The 23774-nt window shown below is 41.8% G+C and overlaps 1 protein-coding gene across 1 annotated transcript in view; it reads right to left on the bottom strand.

The window, feature by feature from the left end:
- Positions 1-2074: 2074 nt before the first annotated feature.
- Positions 2075-23774, bottom strand: part of GRHL2 (grainyhead-like 2 (Drosophila)) — a 51649-nt gene continuing 29949 nt past the window's right edge. Inside the window, exons 10-16 of the mRNA XM_010137537.1 lie at positions 18460-18547; positions 18233-18372; positions 16055-16086; positions 14529-14623; positions 8851-8936; positions 3431-3495; positions 2075-2189 (exon numbers count right to left, since the gene is read on the bottom strand). Of these exons, the coding sequence (XP_010135839.1) occupies positions 2075-2189; positions 3431-3495; positions 8851-8936; positions 14529-14623; positions 16055-16086; positions 18233-18372; positions 18460-18547 (621 nt within the window). The remainder of the gene's footprint in view (positions 2190-3430; positions 3496-8850; positions 8937-14528; positions 14624-16054; positions 16087-18232; positions 18373-18459; positions 18548-23774) is intronic.

A 23774-nucleotide genomic window follows, 5' to 3' on the forward strand; every position in this document is an offset into this window, starting at 1 on the left:
GCTAGAGTACATATTTATAAAAACTCTGTATCAAAAGAACAGTGAGCATGTGACAAAGGAAGAGCGAGGGAGGCAAGTGGCAGGCAGACACTTTGCTTTGCAGATAAATGTGGATTCTGGGTACGTTAGCCCTGATGCTATCGGCCCGAACCTTTTATAGGTTCTGGTCCCATAGAAACTTTGACAGGTACCTAACATTTCTATTTCAAGTACAAGTACAGATTTTAATGGGATGCTATTGCTAATGAAGTTAAGAAAGTGTGCAAGAGCTTGCAGGACAATTCTTGCAAAACCAGGACCAAATCAGACCAGTCAGCTATCCCATCTGTCTCTTTAATGTAAATAGCTCCACACAGCTGAAAACACTACAGAATGAGCCCTGGTAAACTAGGCAGTATTTCTAATAAAAAATGCTTCTGTAACTAAACGGAAAAAAAAATTTCATAATGAAAAAAGCCAAACTCTGAAGGCTACATGTAGGAAAGGACCCTGTCTGCCATATGGGATCCATGAACAGTGCATAGAGAATAAAATGCTTGTAACTGAAACTCACAGGACTGTGAGTTTCTCACAGTATGCTCTCACATACTCACAGTATGCTCAGTGAGGAGCTCTCTACCACAGCCCAGGGAGATGGAAAGGAGAGAGATGCTGGGCTTGGATGCACTAGGAACACTCAAGCCTCGAACCCTTTCCTGGTATGAGTTTAGCCTGCAACTTTGTCCGTTCACGGAATTCATGGGACGGGTGTGGAATTTGATGGGATAACCTTGTAGTTCAATGTGGGTGCAGATCCAGCCCTTGTGAGAGAGACCTATCTCCACCCCTCAGCTGTGGGATACTCAGCCTCCTCTGTTAAAACTGTCCCAGTTTCAATAAAATGTTTACATCAAGCCTGGACTTATACCTCACCCAACTGTCCTAGGAATCAAACCAGAATCATTCAATGGAGATACAAGAGCAAGTACCCTTAAGAAGAGTTTGAAGTCCTGTTTCTTACAGTCTAAAGGAATGCTTTAAAGAGCAGGCTGCTGTGGAAAGTGCCTTTCCCTCCAAAGACTTGAGAAACGCCGACTCTGAGAGCCTTCGCTTCACCAAAAATCCCTTCTGTACCTCTAGGTACACCAGGCAGCAGATACATGGTGCCTCTGAGATATCGTGACAGCTGGATGGGCCACTCACATATCTACTGCTGGGACTTGGGCACCTAAGGTGGGGCCTATTGTGCCAGAGCAGTCCACTCCCTAAAGCTCCAATGATTTCAGTATAAAACCAGGGGGCAAGGGTGGAGCACAAGTGCAGATGTAGTTATCAGCTTCTCAGTACACACTCCTTAACAGATTGCAACAATCTAATCCTCTAGGAAAGATTCTGTTAAACTCTAAAGCAAATACATACAAAAACATTGTGGCAGTAAACATGCCCACATACAGTAGTTAAAATATATTATTGCATATTATAAACATTATATACAAGGTTAAAATGGTTTCTTTACCATTTACTTACAAGTGACATTTGTAGCTGAATGCCTTACTTACAAGTCCTCATTGCTACATGCTGAGAACTACCAGAGGTATTTGGCAAGACTATACACTATAGAGAGATATGGATCAGTCTGAGCAAGTGAACTCTGTCACTCACTACCCCCATCTTTAGCACTGCACCAGTTTTTTTAGCAAAGACCGAGAGAACTACTGGTAAAGTGATTTACACCAGATTTCTGAAACTAGACCAGCATGATTCCTAAAGGTGTTTTAGAACAAGCTTATCCACGCTAAAGTATGGTTTAAAATGCTGCATTTCACATTTGCAGTGGGTCATCTGTTTACAAATCTGGAGGCTGGTAACTGCTTGTACACTAGAGAGTGGAGAGCAATAAATAAGGGACCAGGTTAACATGAGTGGCCTTGTGCTTGACAAACCAAGTCCATATGCAGTGGGTGCACACGCGTAGCTTTTCAAAGCAGTCTTGTAACAGTTTCTCTGATCAACATCTGTCAAGTTCCTGGGGAATCTTCTGCTTTCCAAGAAGGATGAAATGCTGTGGTTCCTTAAAAAAACGCTCTGCCTGAGGTTAGATCTCTGTCAGTGTGATCTTGAAGCCTTCAACCATGCTCTCCATGTGCAGGATGAACGTGTCCTCATTGGAATAGTGCTCAATAATGTTGTCGTCCATGTTTACCAAGATACTGGTGACAAAGGCAAAAATCAACATTTTTATGTACTGAGACACAGGTTTTATGTACCAGGAGAAGCCATGCGCTCCACTACATGTGCTTGCTTCACTACAATGGAAAAACAGGCTCCAGCTCATGCCAGTACATGGACAATAACGGGAATTATCATCAATATCTGCCCCATAGTCCCTTATAATCTTTGGATTACAGGTTGCTCCTTGCCAAAGTAGTTAAGGTAAGAGACAAACCAGTGCTGGGATGTTAACCCACTTACGCTGCCTACAAGGTGAGCTACACTCCAGATCCCTGCAGACCCAGCTAGATGGTGTTTCCCGTGCTTGGTGTTGGCCTCCCCAGGTACACCTCCATGCTACTCCTCAGCCACGCAGCGTGAGCTGCTGCACCTCTGTGGTGTGAGTCGCTAACAGGAGGAAGCAGTGTTATTTGTGCTTTGTACACAGCACACAGGCCTGCAACTCAGCATGAATGTGAAACATCGACAAATACTAGAAGGGTATATGAGTGTTTTTCTCACTCTGTCAAGTGTTTCTTCCAACAAACATATCACTTGGAGAGTGTTAGAAAGAAGAAAAATAGAGAAGTTTCACCTGTCTTCTCATAAAGAAATACCCAGAAAAAAAACCAATGCCCTAAGCTAGAGTTACAGCTGAAAATAAGTGATTGATTTAAAATTGTATCCCTACAATGTTGTGATTATTTGGAAGTTCAACAAGTTAAAGCAGAGAAATTTAGATTTACGGCAATGAGTAGTAGCCTAGCTATTCTAAAATCACACCTGTGATGCTCACGTCTAAATTTACTCAGCTGAAACCCCTGCAGCAAACACTGCCTGCTTGCCTTTCAAATTTGGAGAGTGGCCTACTTCTCCCTAACACTGCAGAGAAACTCCGCACCACATTCACAGCAAAGGCTGTGCCACTCCCATGCTAGCACTCCACAAGGTTATTAAACATAGTCAACAAAACAGTCTTTATCCAAATACATTTTCCAAACACAAACACCATTTCTTCACAGTAGGCCTATGAATACTGGTCAGACACAGACTGGAGATTTATGCTTCCTCCTCTGCCACTCCTTGCTGTTTCCACAGACATTACAATTTCAAGTGTATGGGCATGTCTCCTAAAAGTGTTTATACTGCCCAGCGTCACGAGGTCCCAAGTCCCAAGCACAGCTGGGATCTCTGAATATTTTTAAGGGATCCTGCAATAGCCCCTAGTTAGTTTACTCACCCCTTTTTGCTCTTCTTATAAAGTTTTACAATCTTTTCAACTGGCAGCCCATATTTCTCAGAGATCTGAAATCATAAAAGAAATATCATTAAAGATTAATGATAAATACAAAATTATCACCTCTCACTTTACATAAGGCATTAAAATGCTGTCCCTGTAAACTCTGACAAGATAACTGTATGGAAAAGTCACTTGCAACCATACCATAGATTCATTTGGGAATAACCTTAAACATCTTGATCAAAAAACCACAATTGTTTCTATCCAGAAACTTGGAGATTAGTTTTCATAGGGTGTGAGTCATCAAAACTGTCTCAGCATCTCCTACTGCTCTGCTCAAGGAGTCAGCACTCTGCCCAGCTTCAGGTTTTACCAGAAAATTTCAATCTGATCAGCTGCCTTTCTGATTATCTGGGCTCGTGGAAGCAAAGGCTTCTTCCACCAGGCAGAAGGCAGAAGAACAGCAACACAACAGGAGGTGATGGATCAACAAAGAAAAAGGTGCACAATTCTATTTCTCAATGGCATTTCAAGGTGTGTTAATCTAACAGCACATTCCAGGGTACCTCTGTTATCTGAAAAGTATCTTCAAGGTACTTTTTATTGTGGGAGGGCTACAAACATGCTACATGCAGGATTAGGAAGCTTATGTATTGTTGGGGAGATGACTCAGTCTATTTATTCGGGTGCTAAAATGAGAACACTACTTTGCTCGCAAAACTTCTGAGTGTACGGATAATGAAATGCCGCAAAGGAGTGTGTTTACAAGGTAATGGACTTCTAAAATAAACCTCTTGCCAACTATTCAAATGACACAGCAGAAAATAAGGAAAACTTTTGAAGGATGAACTGCTTGGCTGACAAATTACAAACATTAACAAGCACTTCACTGGGATGCTTTGGCATTGCTTTGCAGCAGTGTGTTTGTAACCTTTTCGGATGTCCATTCTGCATGAGTGGTGTGCTCATGGAGACGGTGTCTCTGAGTCCTCTGTCTGAGACAGGTTTCCCCTCCAAATTATGACTCTTCTTTGAAGGAACAGGTCTTACAGCTCATACTTTAGAACAGGATTGCCCCAAAAAGGCAAAATAGTTACGAAAAAATTACTTTTTGGCAGTGATTAACGGTCTGTGGTACTCTATTGACAACAAAAGTAAGTTTCATGCTCTTCTCAAGTGAAATGAAGTTGCAGATAAATAGCTGATGATTTACCTTCTGCATTAGAGAACTGAAATGCACAATTAAAAATCTACTTCAAGACTGCCAAACATCAGTCACTGTAAAATCCTTTCTTTGTGTTTGTGTTCAGACTCCCATCAAGAAGAACAAAATACAAATTAAATTGTGAGTTGTATTTGCTACTTCAGTTTTACTCATGCTAGCATGATCCCCATCCTTTTGGATATGGTGTTGGAGATACTGATGATAGTCCTGGTTCCATGTTCTTGCCTGCCTTGGGGGAGGTCTCATTCAGCATCAAGGCTGTGCAAGCTCATAAGCTGTATGGTCACACTCTCCCTGCTGTGGGGAGCGTTCCACCTTGTACACTTATGAGAAGAGGGGCTTCAGGCCACTTATAACTCACACAAGCATTCTCACTATCAGAGTATAAACTCAATCTTTTTCACTCTGAGCTCTATGTAGCCTATGCAAAAGGCTCTGTGTAGCCTGTGGAAAAGCTAGGTAACTGCAGGCAGAGGACGGAGATGCATTCTACAAAGAAGTTCCATTACCTACTCAGCTTATCTGGAACAAGCTCAAGTCCTTGCTCCCAACAGGGCAGAACAAGGGTGATTTGAACCCAAGATTTGCCATAGCTCTGAGTGGGATGTCCTAACCTATTCCAGCTACTCTGCATCACAGACGAGACAGGCTGCCACGCCTAGCCTTTGTGGACACCTGACCCAGTCTATGCACATAAATCCAAGGGAAGATCCATGGGCAGGAATCACCTACCTCTGGCCAGAAGCACTTGTGTACGTACCTTGCTCCTCACTCATACTCTACCCCTGTTTACCCCCATCTTTCCAAGTCTCCCTTTCTTCGATGCCTCATCATGTGCTGACCTTGGAGGGCAGGTGCCTGACCTGAGGCTGGTGAGTCCTCTGCGGTACCCAGATGCCACACTATGAGGGTAAATCTTGACTGCCTTAGAGAAGTACACAGAGGAACTTGCATGTTCTCCTTTTACTCTTTATTATCCTCTAGCTTTGCTTACCATGAATAGAACAATGTCAGAAAAGCAATCTGGTGCTGAACTTCTGTATCTATGGTTTGGTGTACCCCTAAAGTTGAGCTTTCAAGTAAAGCAATAATAAAAATGGCTCCATTTCATCAGACTGCTGAAAAAATCCTTTATAACAGGCATCAAAGAAAAACTGAAACTGCAAAAAATGTCACAACTGAGCAAACATGAGGAAAAATGTATCTTTCTCTCTGGGATGTTAACTCGGAAAACTATTGTCAAGATCAGTACTTGAAGACACTTTTCACTGACTCCATGCAGATAAGCAAGCAGGGAGAAAGTCCTGTGCCAAGGAGGTTTAATAGCAGCTAATACACACCATTCTGCACATTCCAGCAAAAAACTTCCCTTGGATATTTGGGATACCTAATCCTCACACATTCCAAATGTTGCCCAAAGCAGTTTGGGACTCTGGGACACCACTTCCCACGTAAGCTGTGAGAGGTAGAGCTGAGAAAGGCTTGCCTGTCACACTGCCTGTGACAGGTGTAGGATTTATATAACATGCAGGGATTAGTGAGCTTTGTGAAAGACTTCCAGATGACTGAATAAGCACATTTCTTAGGAACCTCTAAGGATTCAACCAATTACACCAAACAGCAAGCTGCAGAAGCAAGGCTCAAACTGTGGGTATGGGAGAGCCTCCCCCTCACAGGCTCAGAAAACCAGTCTCCAAAGCAAATGTGCTAAGTGCTGCTGCAGAATCTGAGAAAGCAGAGAGATAGCATCTACTAGGGCATCTCACTTAACACCTTCTTCCAAACCATGTTTGTTGTCAACTCAGGGGGAACACCACTACTGCCAGCTTCCATATGAAACAACAGGATTTCTCACCTGACCCCGAGCAGGCTACAAGAAATTTCAAAAAGATGTCTTTATTTGGAAGAATATATTTTCTTTTATCATCTCCATTGTCCATTTTTCAGTCTTCTGAGCAGATAATTCTTTCCTTCCCTTAGGATGCCTGAAGCACCGAGATAGCCTTCAGAGTGGCACTGAAATAACAGTCTGGGTGTCCCCTTGGGCTGCAGTCCCCTGGCATGGCAAGTTTGTCTGTAGCACTTATCTGATTGCATAAGCAAAATATTTTCTCTGCTGGAGTCAGGAAGACAGAAAGGGCAACATTTGGGCTGGTCAAGGCACATCAGAAAACATCTTTACCAACTTACTTCTATGGAACAGTGCAGTCTGCTGCCCTATACTGGCTGGAAGGACACATACGTAGACAGCTATCTAATAAACTTTGGCTCACTTTCTGTAATTCGAAAAAATATGTGATTTCTGCTCAATGTAAGGCTGGGGTACATACTGAGATCCACAGAGTTAAGCTGACTCTGGCTGAGGCTGAAAGCACGATTTAGAGCTGGTCAGTCACCACATATGTGATGTTTTGTGATAGACAATTGTTACACTGTTTTCTGTTGATAAAGGTTTACCAATGTAGGATATGAACATCTTAAAAGCCAAACATTTGCTTCACTTTCTGAGATGTACGGTACCTCTGAAACCTGGGACCTCTAAATATTTGCCAGAAGAAATCTGAGAAGGAATTTAATTGTTCGTTTAGAATGGCGGTATACAAGAGAATAAAATAAATATATTATCTGGGAAAACAATATCACTAATAATGAAAAATTAGGAGAAAGACACAGACCAGGAATAGTGATTAACAACAACAACAAAAAAGTAAAAATCCATAAACACAGGAGGAGAGTATGACTCAGAATCATTGGTGCTATCTTTCCCATCTGGGGCTCTATAATATTCAGAGCCTCAGTTTCTAAGCTTTTAGTACTGAGTTTAGAATTGAGCATTTAGGATATTCACAATTACAAAATTACATGATTTGCTGAAATGACTGTAGAAAGAGTATTTAAGAATATGTAGTTTGACAGCTTTTTGGCACAGATTTATCTATGATATCCTACCAAAGAGAATTAAAATTTTCTGAATATGTTCCTTCCAGTGAACTGGGACATTTTGTAACAGATCAGATTTCTCTGGTGCTGAAACATGCCACTGAGTCAGCAGCTGTGTTGACAGAGATATGCAGGAACCTTTCCTAGTTCGGCACCAGCTTTGCTTTTGTGTTACACAGTGGCTGAAGAGCAGGCATGGAGAGGCACAGACTAATAGAGAGAAAAAAATACTCACGTTAACTTGAAGGGTTATAGAAGGATTATAGCATACTTTTAACTTCCGTACAAAACCAAGAAAAAATTGTGTGTGCCTTCTGCCACTGGCCAAATATTGTCCAAATAACTCAATTTTTACTGCATGTGAAGTTCCTAGTACATGCAACAAGACATTGTGACAACTTTATCAAAGTATGAATATATACACTTTTGGCACTCAGCTGAGCTCTCTAGGGATGCTTTCATCCATTCCCATCTTCTCTCCTACATGCAACCAAGGCTGGAAATCAAGTTATCCAACATGTCAATCTCACATTAGTTCCCCCCACTGAAGGAGTAAGACATGTGGCTGCTTCTTAACTCCTCCCTCACCAAATTTCACACATCTACTAGCAGTCAGCTCATACAAACAGGATTAAATACGGAAATAGTCACGCATGATCACAGCTAATGGGTAACAAGCAAAAACTCAAGTCATAGAAGCAGCAAAGAGGCAGACTGCTAGGTAGGTCACTCTGGGAGTGAGGGCTAGAGAAGGAATTTGAGACAGGAGGTAAGAATGACTAGTCTGCATTGGCTCAGCAACTGCCTCTTCTCTGCTGAAATAGCAATTGCACTAAAGCCATAGGAAATCCACAGGGAAACAGTGCATCCTTGGGCCTCTTCTTTAAAAGATAGCTGCTGTGAGCATACCAACAGGCACTACAGGAGAAAATTCAATAGGCTCTGAACTATCAGTTCAGAAAAAAGCACTTCAGAAAACTGAGCCTGCACCTCTCTGCTTCCCTGACACTGGTTAATTACCACCACTCTTCAAGGCTCAGGTCTCCAATAAATCAGCTCTGCAACATTATTATTATAGCCAGCAACCTGATGCCAGCATTTCAGAGGTGTGCTCCAGAAAGCCATTATGAAATGCTTTAAATGTATTTGAGAATAACTTCATCTTTATATTATGTTTTAACCTCAACAATACATTGAAAGCCTCAAGATTTGCTTGCCAAGAAAGATAAACAATGTGAGGACATTGGATACTTACCGCTTCCATTAGGCCCTTTACTGTGGGTGATTTCAGCATCAAAGCATCAAACACCTCATCTGTCTCCTTCCTCACATACAAAAGCACTGAAACAGTAAAAAAAAAAGTCAAACCTGGAACAGGTTCAGTCAACTGAACAGACAAAACACCCCACAGTGAGTAGAAAAACAAGTATTAATCCTTGACAGATAAAATGAAGTGCTGAAGATGGTTTGCACTTGAAAAAAATGTACTGTCATATCATCAGTGATCTAAATACGGAAGACACTCATAGATGCTTTGAAAATCCACAAAGAAAATTCAGCAAATTTAATTTAATGTGAGTAGTCTAGATCTTCCAGAATTTACTGAAATAGAGAAGCTAAAAAGCAATGGGGACTTGTCCCTGGGTCACAGGACAAAACACACAAGCTAGGTCTTCCCAAACCTGTGTCTCGCCTTACACCTCTCCAGGCTTCATGCAGAAGGCTGGGAAAGGACATTCAGAAAAGGCAGGTCTGGTTTGCTTTAGCTGAGTCTTTAAGAGCAAAATCAACAAAAAGGAAAAGAAATAGTTCTCTCTGACATTACCATGCAGATGACTGCAAATGGGCCTGGCCAGTCTGAAAATAAAAACTGGAAAGAACGAGTACAAAGCTATTTGAGACCTTACAGGGGAGACATTCAAAAGCACCGCTGGCACATAGGCATTTACCTGTGTGCCCACCCCTGCTCAGGTACCTGAAAGCCATTTGTGATCCTGAAAATCTCCTTTTCCTCCCTCACATGTCCTGCCAGGTCTTAGTGGATCACAGGTGCGGAGCCCTGCCCTCTTTAGCTCTTGTTCTCCCCTCTCTGACTTGTACGGGTAAAAGGAAGAAACTTGCTCTTACACAGCAAAGCAAAGCAGAGAGTTGAATAAAAAACACTAGAGAAGTGGTTTAGCCATAATCTCACACGATTCTGATAAAACAGTGGGTTAAATAAGATGTTCCGCAATTTATCTTGTTCCCTAAATAAACTGCCTTTTCAAATTGCAGTGCTGCACATTTATACACACACTGTTAAGTATTTTGTTTGTGTGACAAACTAGACTGGTAATTTTTTTGGTGGACAGAAAAACACATCTTTTGAAACTGCTAATCCTTGTGGTCCAAAAGATATCTTCAGCAGGTAATTCAATAGATGACTTGTAAACGAACCAACAGAATGATGGTATTTTTCTTGCAGAAGCAATTGTTCAGAAGCTAATTCACAGGTCAAAAGTGTAGCAGGGTGGACTCGGCCCATTTGTAGAGAATTGTAGCTTCTTTGCCCAGGTTTTGAAACGATTGAAAAAAGATTTAAAACACAGGCAGATCAGTCCCCTGTCTTGGTGTATAAACCAGATGTGCAAGACAATGGTGGGTTTTTGCATTTTTAATTCAGAAGTATGAGCCACAAAACCGCTACCACAGGCATGCAGAACCACATCCTTTTCACCTGCATTTCGGTAATCCTTTGAAACCTGCCTGAGAGTGTCCTTCTAAAGGACTTAGAAGCTAAATACCTTACAACCTAAATAACCGTTAGAATATAAAAGAACAAAACAAATCCACATCAGTAGTTAAACTTTGTTGGGTTTTATATGTTTACTTGCATGAGCAAACACTTACTCAAAGTGCTATTTTTACCTGTAGTAGCACTTTAGTCAATTCAGTCATTCTTTTCTTGTGACTAGAGGGCTGTCCTGTAACTCCTGGCTTTTCAAACACCTGGACCTCTGCCACCTTTAATAATTACAAACATATCTGAAAGGAGGAAAAATCACTCGGTCCAAGGTTAAAGTTGGGGACATTATACCATCCAAGTGCTGAGCTTTAAATCCCTCTGCTGTGCTTGACATGTCACCCAGCATTATGCTGAATGAAGGATCCATTACAAGGATAACAGCGAACTCGAATCACTGTTATACACACAGAGAGACAGGATTAGTAAACATATGGGGAGTTGCTGTTTTTTTATTTCCCTAACAGGTGTGAAAATCCTGGCTTTGATTCACTAGGGTGCTTTTCCATAAATGACTTCTTGTGTCAGGGAAGCCTTAGGTAGTCCCTGTCTCATCCCTGCCCTTCTGTTGCTACTCTGGCCCACCTCAGTGAATTTTCCTGGACAATGAACTCACTCAAACAGCAGATATGAGTGAAAAAACAACCCTTTTTTCTGAGTTATTCTTCAGACTGATCAAGTCCCTGCTTCAGTGTACAATGCAGCACCACAATGCTGGCATAACCGTGGAGTGAAGGATGGCTGCCCTGCAGTGGAAAGCACAGCCAGGGCAGAGGGAAAGGGGCTGCAAAAGCTCCATTGGCTCTGCAGCATTCCTATGGAATGCCAAACCATGACTGTGATGATGTGACACAACTCGTACTTACGCCCTCCGATTCTACCGTCACCATGTTTGTGGCAGCTAGACAGGCTCACTTTATTAGTACAGACTGCAATATCGGGGGAGAGCGAGGTGGGGAGGGGGATCTTGTACCAGGCAATGACCTATTTTTCACTGAAAGTTAAAGGATAAATTCAAATTTGTCTGACCTCTACACTGTCTGGCCTCAGATCTTAACCTTTTTACCAGCATTGAAATCCACTGTAGTCCTTAATGCTCTTCAAATGTTTAAAAGAATTGCAAAAGATGGCGGTGATAAGTTTATCTTTAGTTACTTAAGAAACAGCCCCGATTCACAAAACTGCTGAGTGGTAACCAGCCTTCGCTGAGGGTAAGGGAGGTTGTTGCACCTGGGAGATTTTTGGAAGCCAGGCCAGCCACTGAACTGAGGATTTAAGTGTGAATGTAGAAGAACAATGCTAGGTTCCGCTTTTAAAAGTGTTAACAGCTTGGCTCGCCATTGGCAAATCTGCCAAGGCAGAAGATAAGCAACAGACATGCGGCAAAAATGAAACTATGGACATGACGGGACAGTAAGATTTCGGCCCCTACAAAGACCTGAGCCCAGGCATTACCGATGCTCTGACCGACACCATATGGGCAATGAGTACAGTCTTTGTAAGGTTGTCTCTGGATGGAGATGTGGCACATTTCAGTCAAGGAAAGTAGGGCTGGTAGCTGTGACCCGGCTTTCATTTCTCACATGTGGAGTTTTCTCTAATTGCTCAGGCACAAATGCCCTAGGTGACAGAGTAAGTGCTGTCCTCCACAGGGATGGTTCACAAAACCCTGGTTGTTATGAATCAAAAATGTTTCAAGGCAGTTTAACATGACTTTCCTGAGAGACAAAAAAAGCTAAACAAAAATAGGACTTTCTTCAAGCTGAGAACTACAGGACTGGAAATCTCCCTGAGCTATAACACAGCTGCTGGATTTATAATTAACGGGAAACTCCCTATGAAATGACAGGGAAAGTGATTTGAAAATTCTTACTAAGAAATCAAAACAGGAAAAGGCCACAAGTCTAGCCAAATAACTAGCTGCGCTGCACAATTGGTACAGATTAACACACTTTACATTTCTGTCTCGGGCGCTTGTACCTCCCTTAGAGGTTAAGGAGATGCAAGAATAATTTGCAAAGGCCCAGATACCTGTGTGAGAATGTGAACCTTGTTTTACCAATGCTTTGCAAACCCCTTCAAGACCTGTTCTCCTGAAGGCTGCTCCTTAATACTTTTGCTTCCACCAGACAGCATTACAATTTGGTTCATTGGGCAGTGGGGAGGCCACACACTGTCACTTCCATTCTTCATCTGGGCTTGGACTCCTTCCTGGGTGCTACCAACCTGCACTGCCCTGACAATGAACCACCTTGGGATTACCTTGCTTTTAATGTATGTTTTCACATACCAGACCTGTTCTCTCTCAAACATTACACCAGCACCCCATTTATACCTGCTCTCTCGGAGTTATCGATTCTGCTGTACCAAATAAATCTGTGAGTAAAAAACCTTCTAGTATGGCTAAGCCTGGGAAAAACAGCAGAACATTTTAATACCCAGTGACTCCTGTGGCAAAGACAGTACTGTTAAACAGGCAGATTCAGCTGAGCTGCACTCCATCAGCACAATTCCAGATGTGGGGTTCCCAATGGCAGGAAGTTCACGCGAGCAAAGGCCACACTGGAAGAGGTTTGGCCTCCAGCCAGCATAGTCTGAATTGCGAGAAACACTGATCAGGAAGGGGATGTGAAGAGAGCATCCTCCAGCTTCTCTGGTTCCATGCCTCTCCTGGATTTAATTACTTGACATGATCCTACTACGAGTTGAAAATCTGGGGGGGGTTTCATTCTAATCTTCCCCTTGAAATGGTTGGAAGTCCTGGATGACATTAAAACATCTTACCACAGCAAAGGACGGGAATAATCAAAGCAAACCAATACCTCCTTGCAGGCAACTCTCCAGGCTTCCAGCTGGGAAACCCAGGTGAAATTGCAGGAAATGACAGCTCCTTTATGTAGCACTTATGGCTGTCCCCTTCCGCCTGATGGAGCCCTAGTAACATGAATTTGGTCAAAGGCCTTGAGTCAACCAAATGCAAGTCTGTGGTGAGTGCTGACCTCACATAACTAACGGAAGATTTAATTAAAAAAAGAATATGTTCACATTTATTCCAGGAAGACATCAGTCTCCATCCTGTAATCTTGTATGCTTCCCCTGGTTCAAACACTCCACCCTAACCAACAGAGAAACTTTGCAAATGCAGGCTCATGGTAAGTTGTTCCTATAAAGCTCAAATGAGCGTTACAAATGGTGCAGCTAAGAACAAACAAGCTCACTTCTGTGCCTTGTTGCTTTGCTGTCTCACAAACTTATGGTTGAACCTCAAAACATTTACAGGTTTGAGTTCTCTAAGTTGGTCAAACCTCTGGAGCCTCCAGAAAACTCATATGACAGAACTCACGAGACTGAGGAATGGCAGATACTCTCCAGGCTGTCTAACTGTGGCAGGCAGTGTAGGAAGTTATTACCTATAGCAAAGCACTTGAAGTGACAAAGCAAATTTTGTGGACAAGACCACCATCTGCTCAACCTTACCTTCAGTGCAAAGCTTAACAGCTCTACCTAGACCGTTGCTCCAATGTTACTCAACTTAAGCTTCACTGTAGCAGACTGGGAAACAGTCTGGAGCTGGACTGGTAGAGCATACGAAACACAACTGTAGTAACATTTACTCTTAAACACTTCAGTTAGGTCTGCTGGAAGATGTCTCTCCATGCCTTGTATTTCTAATTGGGAAGGGAATTTCTGAGATTTTATTCAGGCTAATCTAAGCTTGCTGTCAGCAGGAGTTTGGCTGTGTAAGGTCTCAGTATTTGACCCAGTGCATCTTGCATATTTGCTTGTCATCCCAGACAGAACAGAAAAGATGAGCAAAAAGTTAAAAATAGACAACACAGATTTGCTACTGGAACATTTACGAACTATGTGGCTTGGCCAAGGATCAAAAAACTTTCTAGCTTTTTTATATTTTATACACTTGTGTCCTGATCCTTTCTTGAGATAGCACAGACTTTTTTTTTTTCTTTAAGTCATTACTAGCATTTGTTAAAATGTTTCCTTGTATACTGGCAGGGGTAACGATCTCTTCTCCCATCTACCCCACATTTGCATGAGCATCAAACAACTTAGTTCAAGCCATACCTGCCCTTCTCATCTTGAAGGCATGAGTTCCACAGCACTATTTTTAACTGCAAAGAATTGACTGTTACCTCTTTTCAGGCCTTCTTCTTTCACTTGTTTCAAAGGAGATGGACCAAACTCCTCCTCCACAGGCCGGAACATTCTCTTGACCAGGACACTGCTGCTAGAAAACACACAACAGGGACCATGTCACAGTAAAACTGTGCTCCCAGCAGGAGAGGAGACAACAGCAGTAGTCATGACTCACTTTGTGTCCTGGCAAAAACCCCACTAGCTACTCAAGTAGCACCAAACCAGAAACTGCAAGGATTTAGCTTTTGATGCTTATCTGAACTCTCCACGCCTCTCAAATTGCCCAGACTGGCTGTCTCGGACAGGTAACAGGAAAACATGCCTCAATGTTACACACTATTTTGAAAACCCCAAAGCTCTTAACTGTTTAAGTATTAAGGGAAGTGGAATGGGGAGGAAGAAACAGCTAAGAAAGAAGCTGAACCCACATTTATGCATTGATTTATGTCCTCTCTGAGGTCAAGGAGACAGCCTCAGGGAACACCAGTAATATTTCTAAAATCTGAGACCACTCAAGCCAGCAAGTTCAAAAGGAATAACATGCTGAGCCAGATCCAGCCCAAAGCTGCCACATGCTCCACCGGGGGAGCTGAGGGCTAAAGGCACTATGGTTGTCCCCTCCCCTCAGCGTAGGTTTGTCAGGACTTGGTGTCTCCTTTCAAGCTTGGAGGAGAGAACTGAAGCCAATGATTTTGGTGCAATAAACCCCCTTTGTTTCTTGAGTTCCTCCAAAAGCCTTATGAAGAATTAGCTTCATGAAAGAAACAAAAAGGGCTTCGTGTTTTCAAATCCATGTCAGCTGCACCTTTTGGAGGCTTACGTGAGTGCAGTTCTTGTATTACAAACCCTCAGATTTGAGGGTGCTGACTTGGGATTCAAGCAACTTTTATAAGTATAGGGCTTGAACACATTACAGTTAATACTGGCTGAAATTCAGCCACACATATTAAAGCCCTTATTTCATGACATCTCTAACTACTTTAGGGGCTTTCTGCAATTCTTCCAGTTCTTCCAAAGCCAGATAGGGGGTGTTCCCATTCCCAACCTTCACCCTTTCCACAACCTCCAGTTCTCTTTCTGCCTTTCTCTTCCGGCACTTCTCTGCAGTTCCTGTATTTGTTGCACACAGACATGTGCGCTGCTGAACAGCTTTCAGGAATGCAGTGAAGTTCAGTGCTTTATTTAAAAATTCTTAGTTTTTAAATTGAGAACCCTTACATATATAAAAGGCACGTTATTATCCAACACATTGTCTTGCCCCTGTATTGAAGCTTATGGCTCTTTAAACTTGGAAATGTAATAAAAAAATAAGATATAAAAAGCAGACAGTTCACATGAAGGAAAAAACTTACCACAAAATAAACCTCCCTCTTATAGTTCTACACATTATTCACCTACCGTTAGCAATGGGAGAACATGTGGGGAGAAAGGTGGTAAGTTTTATCTGATTTCATGTTTTGTGCCTGCTTTCTATGAGTTTGAACTGCTAATCACAAAGCTTGTGAAACAATAAATGTCTTACCCTTCTCTCTCATCATCTGTATTATAGTAAACCTAGAAGGGTGGAAAAAAACCCCAATTATTCCCAAAACTCAGACACCTGTTTAACAGAATAACTTCAAAAGAGAGAAAACACAAGAAGTGGTTTGCAGTTTTTAATTGGTTTAAAATCCTTTTCCTTCTATTAAACACAAACGTTTCTGGTTCTAATTGTGATCTGGAACTGTGGCTTAGAAAAACTCCTGTTGAATATCGTCTAATGGAAATATATCAAAGCATTTTGACAGACACTGCCCTCTCCCCTGGTTTACATCATTTTCCCAATTATTCTACAATCCTCTAAATCAGATCACTACTCACCTAAATTACCACTAATATGATTTAAGCCACAACACTCACAAGCTTTTTTATGTATTTAATACTGTCTGAAAATCTAATTAAACTATAAAGACCAATATTAAACTACAGGCCTAAGGGAAATACAATTACTAATGGTACAGCTGAACTTTATAGCACAGGCTGCAGGCAGAAGCTCGAGTCTGGACTGTTGTTTTGTGTAAATCAGTATAGAGCAGTCGCTGGGGCCAAATTTACAACAGCAGCAAACACAGCTAACAGTAGCAGAGGAGGTATAAAATCACAGAGTGCTGTCAAAGGCTTTACAGAACAGTCAGCCAAATTCCTCGCAACGTGCCTGCACCACGGGTCCACACCAACAAGCGTACCAGCATTCCAGATGCTGAGTTACTAAGCAAGCACAGGGTGAAAGCAGGCACTGGAGCCCTGCAGACTCTGGGGCAGAGCAAGGCACCTTGGGCAGGTTTCCAGAACTTGTGCTGGCAAGACTCAGAACACGCTTAGCTTTCAGTGGGAACCTTCCATTCTGAACCTGTACAAGGAAAACAGTTCAGAGGTGTGTGTGTGCAAACCTGAGGACTGTAACTCATTCTTTGACCAGGGCCTGAAAGTGGCTACGCTTTCATAATAAATCATTCTTACATTAAGTAATACACAAGACAATTTAAAAGCTCAGGATAGGAAGAAAGCCGATAGTGAAACCCATATAGCAGTAAAAGACAGGGCTGAACACTGTCTAAGAGCTAGCAAACTAGGGTTTCTTCAGTTAGCTTAGAAAATTATTTACATACGCTACAGAATTATTACATACACTAAGGAATGCTTCCACCTTCTCCTGTTTTCAGACAAATCTACTGTCTGCTTTGAGAGCCATGAGGACAGAAGGTACTCAGCACTGATATGTGAGTGGGTGTCTTTCCAGTTTTGGAGAGTAAGCCAGTGACAGCTGTGACTGCAATGTCTGTGCTCTTTATGCTTTGCTCTATTGCAGTCCTCACTGATCTAAAATAAATTACATTCCAACACTGTGTCTTTTAATCTTCTTTAATATTTTGCAGCAAGATGCATATAAAATATTGTCACCCACTATTTGTCTTTATAAACATGTGTATAAAGGTCTCATTCTGGTCCCTGAGATGTTAATAACTAACAGGTCCACATTCAAAAAATTGTCAGAGCTGACCATCCAATTCAGCTTTACAATTTCCCAGCAAACAATAAAGTAGGTATTACAAGAGTCAAGTCAGCAAAATCTTCCTCACGTTTACTCATGATAATGACTTCCAATACTGAATATTAACATTAGCATGATAGATTTTTACTTTGTAGAGAGAAAATACTTTCTTCCAAGGAATTCTCAGATGTCTAGATGATACCTAGAGAAATGGGCAGTGGTGTTCAGGGAGCCTACTTTGAGAGCTTGGTCTTTGTTTTCAGCTGTTACAGGGAGGGGGATCTCTGCTACCACAAGGTGGCACTTCACTTCATCAAGCCAAATAGTGCATTCAAAACCAGACTTTCTTTCACTCACAAATCAGCTTTCTATTTCAAAATTCTTGACTATTTGTTCGATTCTTCCTTCCAAGAAAAAGAATAGCAAAACCATAACAAACACAAACAAAAAAGTTCTAATGAAGTGTAAACTCCTTTTTCACACCCAGAACTCAGAACGGCACTTGTCTCTTGTAAGGTCTTTTTAAAGTGACTTACCAAGAGCTACATTTATCAAAACCAAAGCTCAAACTGGCCCCCAAGAACAGGGATTGTCTTCCTAAAACCCGCCTCAGAGCACAGGCAGCTAGATAGGAGATGGGCACTGGCTCATCTCATTACCATTTCTTACCTGTCCAGTTCTTTGTAGGTTTCCAAAGTGAACATCCGGTATGAAGAGAACTGGCTGGGAATCCAGGTCAGTCATTGTTTTGAAGAAGGTGATATCACTCTTTTTTTGCAGAGGGAGTGCACTCAGCTTCCCTTCAGCTGCTAGAAGGATCCCAAAGGAAAATGGTTACAAGAGGAGGCAAGTTAAGCGTGGCTTAGCCCCAAACCAGAAAGGCCCCTCTTACTCACAGTTATTACATGAGGCTTGGGATGCCTGGCCTTTGCCTTTCTTCCTGTTCTGCTTCCTCTCTTCATCTCGAATTTTTCTTTCCGCTCCCTGATGCAAAAAAGACAATACCAACAGGTATTATCCAAAGACTAACCACTGTGAGCACCACACGCTGCGATGCCTAGAACTACAGCAATGGACACATCAGAAATGCTGAAACAGAGACTGGTTATCCCTTACGGATAAATCTGTCCAAATTTTTTGGAATGTGCCAGCTTCACATCAATTCAGGGCTGGAGACAGCAAAAGGAAAATATCCACATGTTGGCTTGAAGGAGACAGGATGGACAGCTCAGAGGCAGTCTGTAGCAGGGCTGCTGCCTTGAACAAAGGGCACCCTAAGCCCAGAGTCCCTGTGATGGACAGAATGCTCAGGCAAAATCCTTCGTGTCTGTACTGACATAAAACACCTGCAGAATTGCTATCATCTTAGATCATGTCTGTGCTAAGTTTTTCCCTAAACTCTCCTCCACCCACCTTATCTGGGGGTGCCATTGCGCTACTGTGGCCAGCTTTGTAGAGGCCTTTGAGATCTGCTAGTGCAAGAAGGCTACATCAACAGCTTGCCAACAGTGCAAGGGCTCTTACAGAAAAATACAGGCATTTCAAACAGAAAGCCCTCCAGGAACTGGAAAGCAAGGTAGCACTGCCCTATTAGGCCCCAGGAACTCCTGGGAAGTTGCAGGCTTCTGTTATGTAAATATACTCTCAACAAGTTTAGAACATAAGTTATTGACAGAAAAAGCAGCAACACCTCCTTTGAAGTTCTCCTAATTTACTTTATAAATACAAATAGTCATGTTGTGAAGGGTATTAGAGATCCATATGCTTCCAGAGAGCATGCAAAACTAAGGATTCTTAAAGGGGGTAAGGAAAGCCAAAAATACCCACTCAAGATGGCAAAACTCACACTTGAACCAACGAAGCAAGCTTGAAAAGAATGCAAGGAAAGATGTACTCCTGGCTGTGTTTGATCAATAGATTTCCAGAGGTTGAAAGAGGTGGAGGAAAAAACAGCTCTTTAAGAAACGTGAAGGTGTCTAATAGAAACACTAACCCCAGGCCCAGGTCCCAATCCAGTTGTCACTGACCTCAACCACAGAAGCCAAGGGATTCAGAGTTGTGCCCTTATCAAAACTGTTTTTAGGGGTACATTTGTATATTTAAAGGCCACCTGTTCTTTGGCAGAAAGGAGCAAAAATATGCCACCCCGTCACTGTCCTGCAGAAGGCACATTCCTGAGAGCCCCATGCTGCACAAAATAGCTCTGCCAGGCAGCCACGGCCCTACCTGCTGCCCAGTGCTGCCGCTCTGCTGCTTGCAAGTAGCAGGATGAACCATGGAAGTAATTTTGTACACAGCAGCAAGTGCAAGCTTCCTTTCAGGGAAGCAGAAACTGAGGAAGACTCAGTCTTTTACACACAATAAAGAATGTATGTTCTGCTGATTTTTCTCTGTAACTATGAACCTGGTAAACCTTCACAGCTTTATCTTCATTCCAGGCAAAACAGCCCCAAGTCCTCTGGGATGCAGGCAACCCCTGAGCAGGGCGTCATTCCCACCTGCCAGGGCTTATCTGTGCCAAAGCCATTTTACGAATGCAGCAACTGCAAAACCCACAGAACTACCTACCAGCCCTTCGGGGCCAGCATCGTCCCACATGGCACAGTGCAGGGGCCAGCCAAGTCTACATGACATACATCATTGTTATAGGTGCTGAGATAATAGACCACAACAAGATTTTTGCATACCAGAGCATTTCTGCTGGACACTTTTCACAGCTGAGCCATCTGACACATATCTAATGAATCAGTATCTCTTCCCCTCTCACACAGGACTATAAATTAGCCTCTGTCCAGTCAAATAATTGAATGAGATTTTAATTTTTTCATTGATGGATTTTGTATAAATGCAATGAGTACTTCTGCTACTAACTATTAGTAAAACATACCCTATGAATTTCAGCTGATTCAAAATATTTTTTTTCCAAGTCTTCAACTCATTTAAGATTGTGTCTTGAATTCTAGCTCTAGCCTAGCAAAGCCCTTTACCACCATGAAGACCACTCCCATCACCACTATGAAGCATGTGTGTACACCTGTTCCATATCTGGTAGGACAGGCCCATAGACTTCAGCCTTCTCTCTAAAGATGAAGATTAACAGCCAATTAGAGTTGCTCAATACCCCATGCTAAGCCATTTTCTCTGTGATGATCCGTACTGAAGACAAGAAGGCAGGAACTACATATATTCCAGACAACGTGTAGTTTTTCAGAGTGAAGAAAACAGGACAATTTATTTTATTTTGGAACAATGTTATGGTATTTACACCAAGTCAAATGCTTAGCTGGAAAAGCTAACCTCATACAGAAAACGAAAATATCTCTGACTCCCCAGTTCCTTCATACACAGTGGCTAAAGCATCCTGCAATATATAAATAGGCCTGGTAGCAAGTTTCCCTGACAACCTACTTTAGGAACAAAAATTATATTCTCTTATCACAATGCAGCATCAGTGATCTGCACATGATAAAAAGACTGCAAGGGTGGAGAGAATTAGGACTAAGAAGATGTGCACTGTAACAGTTGCTTTGAAGATTGCCTACTGGAAAATAAGCAGGGACAAAAGATTGGAGAAGGAACAGGGAGCAAGCACGATTACAACCTTTGCAGCCTTTATTTCCATACATTTATGTCACAAAGCACACACTGGAACAGAGCTGGTGCCACTCTCTAGTTTAGATGTAAAAGAAAACTGAATTTAAGCAACTGTCTGAGTAAATACTAAAATATATGTAATATGTACCACTTAGCTAAATGCAGCTCTATTTCTCCAGGGATACTCTTTCCACAGAAGCTATGCTGGAGGACATTAATATTTTTCTTAAAAACTAGACACCTCTGTCGTGATTTAACTACGCTAATACATAAACAATCTACCGGTCCTAGAGAGGCATCGTCACTGCAGAAAAAACAATTGTAAGAATGCTGCCAGGCACAGAAGTTTTTCTTCCACATTTCAAACTCGGATACATTTCAGTACTTAGGGGGGGAGGAATTTACTGTGCAGTTCCTCTGATCCAGATGGTTGTAATAGATCAGGCATTTCTCTCATCACCTTCTCTTTGCAGTTGTCAGACTGGGGCATAACAGTGCAAATCACACTTTTAAAATTTATAAAAATTATTATATATTTGCTGTTTTTTTAAAACAGCCCTATAACATTTCTTTAATTGATCATGACAAAGAGGTGGGCAGTAATTGTCTCAACTTCACAGCCTTTCCCAAACATGCAGCAAACACTATCTTTGATACTACAGAGCAAGTAGTTTCTCTCAAGAGAAACTGAGCCAGGACCCTCCATTTAGCACCACCTCAACCAGTACCAGGGTATATTTTGGTACCTTGGAAAGACAAGGGTACCAAAGCCCATCAACTACCTTCCTGTGAGCACCATCCATTGGAAATTCTCCAACCATTTACTTACTTACAAAAGCACTGTGACAAATGGATGTAGGTGAAGGTACAGCGGTGTGAGGGGAGAAGCAGGGCTCAGTCTTTTTCCAAGTGCCATTTAGCACAAACTGACATGGAGTTGACCTTGGTAATTTTCATTCATTCAACTCATTTTCAGCCCTGCATTGAGTTAAAAGGCTCTATGTGCATGTTTATATGTATACATTCATATTATACAGATATAAATCCCATTATCGATACCCCTGACCCCTCTAGTTCCCACTTTCAATACAGTTTTGATGTGGATAATGCTTTAACTTCCCCTGTGATCTTTTCTTCTACTTTGAGACAGTTTTGATTAAAAGACTCAACATCCATTTCCTGCTTTCTAGTCTGGATATTTGAAGTACCAATTAAGCCAATAGATGCATTGAACATGTATTATTCAAAATCTCCACCAGCTGTGTCTACAGGTCACCCTTGATGAGTTTGTGCTCTGAATTTCCTTCCTCTTTTAAATAATTCAGATTTTTCTAATTGCTTTTCAAAAACAGGTATATGAAAATTACTTGTTACTTTGATATTTACTGAGTTTTTAACATCCAGCTGTAGCTTCAAATATCTAAATATTTGACATTCAAAGTTACAATTAAAATCATAATATTTTGACTGCAAGAAGACCTCAGTGCATATATTTACATTCATTATTTTCAAAGTTTTTGCTCCACTAACACAACTGACTGATTAGCCCTCAGGATCCCCTTGTCAAGGCTGCAACAAGGGAGAAAACTGAAAGGGGGAAAAGAGCAGCAGCACAGAGACCTGGAATAGTCAAACTCTAACCCTTCCATTAAAAAGTTAATGCTGTGTATTGCCTGGGGCATGACCTTTTGTCTTTCTGTTCCCACCTGTAAGAAGGCAAGACTAATTTGCATACATTTCCAAGTCCCTTAAATAGATGCAGGCTCCTCCATCCCTGAACCTTGACTGATGGAAGCATCAGCTCCCACCTGGAAGATCTTTTCCAGCAGCATTAAAGTGATCAGCTGGGAGGTGTTAAACACAACTGAAACATGGTCACACTCACATCTAAAAATCATCACTGAGATAAGATTTCTGAACAACTGTTTCTACTCAGTGATGTATACAGCTGACCATGACACTGTCAGAGTCATTAAGGCATGATCTATGTCTTCTCCCAGAGAAGAGTGTGAAAACCCTTTGTAAAAGAAGCAATTTTTGCAAAAGAAGGAGGAAGAGAAAAAAAAAAGACAAAAAAATAGTTACAAAATGGGAATGGCTAATACTTTGTTTTCATTTACTTTTATTAGGAATATCCTAGCAACATTAAAGTCTCATTGATGATTCCAAAATAAGGGTTTGTAATTGAGCAAGGGGAAAAACCACCAGCTGCATCATTGGGACTTGGTGTTTTCCACCTTATCATAAAAAGAGCTTAGCAGGCCTTTCTGAAAGGTGCATTCTACTATCAGAGATCGCTCTGTAAGTTTACACATTACATATCCTGGCTGTTAGAGCCAGAACAGATAACATCAGAAAAACACTTGCATGAGCCTATGGTCAGCACTGACCTTCCAAGCAGAGATCTTTACATCTGTGCTTTCTATAACTTCTTTGATATTCCTGTATCATGACCTATAACATGTTGTCCTTAAACAATCCTTTCTCAGTTCACAAGCTGAGGAATCAGGGCCAAAAAGGCTGCAAAACGGTAGAATAATTACATGATAATCTGTTAAGATTTATGATACAGCTTTAATGATCCAAATTCTACCACGAAGCACAACTCTTTAGGGAA

Source organism: Buceros rhinoceros, unplaced genomic scaffold, assembly GCF_000710305.1.
Source record: "Buceros rhinoceros silvestris isolate BGI_N320 unplaced genomic scaffold, ASM71030v1 scaffold8736, whole genome shotgun sequence".
Taxonomy (NCBI): domain Eukaryota; kingdom Metazoa; phylum Chordata; class Aves; order Bucerotiformes; family Bucerotidae; genus Buceros; species Buceros rhinoceros.